Source organism: Sinocyclocheilus grahami, unplaced genomic scaffold (genome assembly GCF_001515645.1).
Source record: "Sinocyclocheilus grahami isolate Dianchi unplaced genomic scaffold, SAMN03320097.WGS_v1.1 scaffold49.1, whole genome shotgun sequence".
In the NCBI taxonomy this organism is placed as follows: Eukaryota; Metazoa; Chordata; class Actinopteri; order Cypriniformes; family Cyprinidae; genus Sinocyclocheilus; species Sinocyclocheilus grahami.
In genome coordinates, this window is record NW_015505228.1 from 995,290 (window position 1) to 1,000,566 (window position 5,277).

The window sequence follows — 5,277 nt, forward strand, 5'->3', positions numbered from 1 at the left end:
TTTCTGTGATGCGCAGCTGTATTTTCAGCATCATTACTCCAGTCTTCAGGGTCACATGATCTTCAGAAATCATTCTAATATGCTGATTTGCTGATTATCAATATTTAAAACAGTCGAGTACATTTCTTTTCAGGATTCTTTGATGAATAGAAAGATACAAAGATCAGCATTTATTTGAAATAAAAAGCTTTTGCAACATTATACACTATACCATTCAAAAGCCTGGAGTCAGTATACATTTGGGGGGGGTTATAGAAATTAATACTTTTATTTAGCAAGGATGCTTTAAATTGATCAAAAGTGATGATAAAGACATTTATAATGTTACAAAAGATTTCTATTTCAGATCAATGCTGTTCTTCTGAACCTTCTATTCATTAAAGAAACCTGAAACAATTCTACGCTGTTTTCAACATCATAATAAATGTTTTCTGAGCAGCAAATCAGAATATTAGAATGATTTCTGAAGGATCATGTGACTGGAGTAATGATGCTAAAAATTCAGCTTTGAAATCACAGGAATACATTACATTTTAAAATATTTCCAAATAGAAAAGTTATTTTAAATAGTAAAAATATTTCAAAATGTTACAGTTTTTGCTGTATTTTGGATCAAATAAATGCAGGCTCGGTGAGCAGAAGAGAATTCTTAAAAAAAAAAAACTGTAAAATTCTTACTGTTCAAAATCTTTTGACTGGTATGTATGTTAGCCTACAGTTTGAAGTTAAAGATATTAATAATTAGTAAGGTGAGTCTGAGATGTTTATTTGACAGTGATTTCACATTTCTTGTTTGTATGAAGGCTAAATACAAATAAAAGGTGAACATTAATTTATTTGTGCAGTTTTTTTTTCTAAAAAGAGGTTTCACAGACTTACAACCTTATGAAAAATTAATTTGCAAGTATAGACATCTGTTGTAGGTGTTCTTGGCAGTTTTTATGAGGATTAAAAAAAAAAAAAAAAGTGTTCATATCAATATCAGAATTATATCTTATCGACCGAAATTAAGAAATATATTGTGATATAAATGTTGGCCATATCATCCAGCCCTATTCCTTGGTGAATAAAATTTAAGAAAAAAATCTTACTGACTGATTTTACTGGAAAGACATGAGTGTGATAACATACTAAACACTGATTAACACCAGAAATCCCCAGGCTAGAGCATAACTATCCATCTAAACTTTGATCTATACACATTTTTCCAAAACAGACAGTTTAAACAATTCCTCCTAGTAACCGCTCCAAACACACAGATTATAACTGTTTTAGAAATCTGTCTTATAACTGTCTCTTAAAATCTGGCTTTAAAAAAGAGGTTTCACAGACTTACAACCTTATGAAAAATTAATTTGCAAGTATAGACATCTGTTGTAGGTGTTCTTGGCAGTTTTTATGAGGATAAAAAAAATAAAAAAGTGTTCATATCAATATCAGAATTATATCTTATCGACCGAAATTAAGAAATATATTGTGATATAAATGTTGGCCATATCATCCAGCCCTATTCCTTGGTGAATAAAATTTAAGAAAAAAATCTTACTGACTGATTTTACTGGAAAGACATGAGTGTGATAACATACTAAACACTGATTAACACCAGAAATCCCCAGGCTAGAGCATAACTATCCATCTAAACTTTGATCTATACACATTTTTCCAAAACAGACAGTTTAAACAATTCCTCCTAGTAACCGCTCCAAACACACAGATTATAACTGTTTTAGAAATCTGTCTTATAACTGTCTCTTAAAATCTGGCTTTAAAGTGAAAAATAACAATGTATAATAAACCAACCAGACATATGTCTGCCCTTTCCAAACATATGGAGTACATTCATTCATTCTTTACTCAAAGAACATGCAATTAAGGAGGTCCAAAGAAGAACTGCTTTTAAAAGGAACACCATTTAACTTTGAACATATGAACTCAATCTCAAAGATCTTATAAAACCCTATCAATAGCCAGAACCCGATAAGGCTCAGCCAGCCAGGGTCCGTAGACACAGGAGTCCGTAGACTTTGCAGAGATGTTTGGGGGGGTCATTGTGCCCACGGATTCCACTTACATCAAACACTGAACGGAATGCTAATAATTACTACACTGAAAATAAGCTGAAGGGATTTCATGGAATTGAAGGAGTGGTGAGGTCAATGTAATAGAAGTGCTGATAGTATGATCAAGGTCACGGTTGTGTCAATGAACTGAAGAACTTTACCTTCAGCTGGTTCAGTTTCAACAGGTCTGAGTCCATCACTGCTGGAGTGCCGATAGCACTGAGGAGACGCCGCTGCTCAGAACGCCTTTCAGAGAGCAGACGATTCGAGCCCTATGACAGACACAGACAGAGAGAGATGCTCAGGTGGATGCAAACTACTGACCCAAACTGTCTGCCATGTTCATGCTAATAATTATTCAATAAAAAACAAAAACAAACAAGACTCAAACACACATTTGAGTTATTAAAACTTAAACTGAACCTACTGAGGTGTCATATTCCCCAGCTTCCTGCACAGTCACTGGCTGGTCTAGTTCAAGGTAGACGTCTTTCTCCTTGCGGCTGATGGCATAGTAGCCTTCACTACGAGCACAGCCTGTGACATGCTCTCTTAGCAGCCCATCTGCGGTCTTCTTCTTCCGCCGAGGGTTGGGGATGTTGGTGAGTGCAGGCAAGAGGTCAAGGGAGCAAAACTTGGGAAAAATTTACTTAGAAAGCAGCATCAATATGTAAATGAAGCCTTTTACTCTCTTACTTGTATGTACTTATACTTGCCGACTCTTTAAATTTGGTATTGTGGTATTGATAATTCTGTTGGCTTCTGCATCACTAATAAAAGCACATATTTGTTTGTATAAACTGCATTTTCATTCTTAGGCAGCTGTAAGGATATTGGTATGAGGGACCCAGTGTGTGTCGTTGAGCCAGTCGGTGCCGCGATCAACTTGCAACAGTTTCTCGTAGGTGCTCTTCAGGAGCCTCATATCTTCCTGGTCCAGGCCAGTGTTCCAGATGTCATACAGGATGGTCATCTGCTCAAACTCACTACGGTTCTTGTAAGAGGGCTGTGGTACGGGAGCTAGGGTGGGCACGTGTTTGGGCCGTCGCTGAGTCGAGGGGGTCAAGCCAGCTTCCTGCAGGAAAAGTCGTTCGCTCTTTCGAACCTCTTCCTTTTCAAACTCCAGCGATCTCTTCAGACCAATGTAAGAGTCTCCCGAGTCAGAGCTGGAGCTGGAAAGCTCACCAGACTCCAACAGTTCCACATCCACATCTTCTTCATATTCCTGACAATAACGTATGGTAGGAAAATGTTAGGAAACAGACAAAATGCACACAAAAAGCAGACCAAATGGTGGGATAATCTGGCACTATTTGCCAAACAACCCTATTACCCAACAATGCAGAACTGTTGAAAGCAGTTCAAGCTCTGTGGGTTTGTATGACAAACTGTTATATCGCAACAGCCTGAAACATGCCAGCACGTTAAAATTGTTGCAACAGTGCTACATTAACAATGCAAAGTGCCACTGAACTGGTATTTCCATCGAGAGAAAAAAAAAGAAAGAATATATTATAAACAAATCATCTAAGATGTTGCAATACAAGGACCAATGCTAGGGAAACAGTAGCTTTCCAAGCTTCAAGTGATTTAAGCTTCAAGTTAGTCAAGCAACCATTAAAAAAAACAAAACAAACAAACAAAAAAAAAAAGGTACATTAAAAGCTACTAACAAAACAACTACATTTAAGGGGCATTACACTACTGTTCAAATGTTTGGGATGAGTAAGTTTAAAAAAAAAGAAATTAATACTACTAATACTACAAGGATGAACTAAATTGTTTGACAGTCAAGACATTTATAATGTTAAGTGTTTTTGAACTATTGATTTTTTCTATTAAATCAAAGAATCCTGAAAAGAATTGTATCACAGTTTTTCACATAAATATTAAACAGCACAAGTGTTTTCAACACTGATAATAACATGAAGTGCTTCTTTAACACTAAATCAGTATTTTAGCATGATTTTTTAAGGATCATGTGACACTGGCTGTTTACATGGACACTTTTTTGTTTCAGTCAGAATGAAATCATTCTGATTGAGAAATCCCAATGCAGTGTTTACACAACCACTAAATAAAGTGATCGAGTTGATGTGCGTGGTTATTGGTCAAAAGCTTCAATATCGGATTTGATCTTTTGACATGTACACACATAATATTCTGCAACCATTGCTTCTTTTTTTGTTTAAAAGAGCAGACTTAACATTTCTCTTTTTAGGACCTAATTAGGAGACGACGAGCACATGAAGCTTTGCGCAGGGCTGCTTACATCAAGCAGTAAAATCACCCACTGTGGTCAAAACAAGCCATCTGTGCATGAGAGAATGAAGTGAGGACTGATGGAAAGTTGTTCTGCTCCACTTCACAGACGATGAGTGGAAGGAGAATTTTAGAATAACATGACAGTTATTTATGACACTTCATTCTACAAAAACAATAGCTCGTTCCATGTGTCATTCATCATTACGTCAATTCTACGTCATTACACATGCGCAGTACTTTCCAGTTTTGGTTTCCTCTCGAAGGACTGAGAAAACTTCTACACCACCCATCCCAATCCGATCAAAATTCCATTCAGTTTAAACTCAATCAGATCGACTAAAGTGTTTACACTAAGGCATTTCAGCTCGATTGATTTGATTACTAACAGATTATTTGGTTGCACGTAGCCACTGAAGACTGTAAGGGCTGCTAAAAATCCCGCTTTGCAATCACAAAAATAAAATATATTAAAGTAGAAAGCAGTTATTTTAAATTGTATGATTTCACAATATTAGTCATTTTGATCACATAGAGACTTGGTGAGCATAAGATACTTTTTTTTTAAAACAAAATCTTACTGACCCTAAACTTTTGAACAGTAGTGTGTATATTACATCAGTGTTTCGCAACTACAGCCCTTGGGACCCACCTCCCAAATAAGCTTTAGATGCCTCCCTATTCAACAAACTAAGAAGCTGAGGAATCAGGGGTTTTAATTAGTGAGACATCTTAAACATTCTGGTAGTTCGGTTCCCCTCATCTTATATCCTATAAAAAATTATTATATATATATATATATATATATATATTAGTACTGGGCGGTATGACCAAAAATTTATATCACGGTATTTTTCTAAATTATACTGGTTTCACGGTACGTGACTGTATTTTTTTCTCATGCTTGACCGGGTGTTAACCATATTTTCTACTGATTGAGAGAGGAAATACTGCA

General features: G+C 35.9%; 1 protein-coding gene across 3 annotated transcripts in view; it reads right to left on the reverse strand.

The window, feature by feature from the left end:
- The window catches only part of LOC107582993 (histone-lysine N-methyltransferase SETD1A-like), a 26,027-nt gene that overhangs the window by 5,305 nt on the left and 15,445 nt on the right, over positions 1–5,277 (reverse strand). For all 3 annotated transcript variants that reach the window (XM_016269047.1, XM_016269048.1, XM_016269046.1), the window contains 3 exons: positions 2,895–3,285; positions 2,488–2,666; positions 2,222–2,332 (listed from right to left, as the gene is read on the reverse strand). In XM_016269047.1, coding sequence (XP_016124533.1) covers positions 2,222–2,332; positions 2,488–2,666; positions 2,895–3,285 — 681 coding nt within the window. The remainder of the gene's footprint in view (positions 1–2,221; positions 2,333–2,487; positions 2,667–2,894; positions 3,286–5,277) is intronic.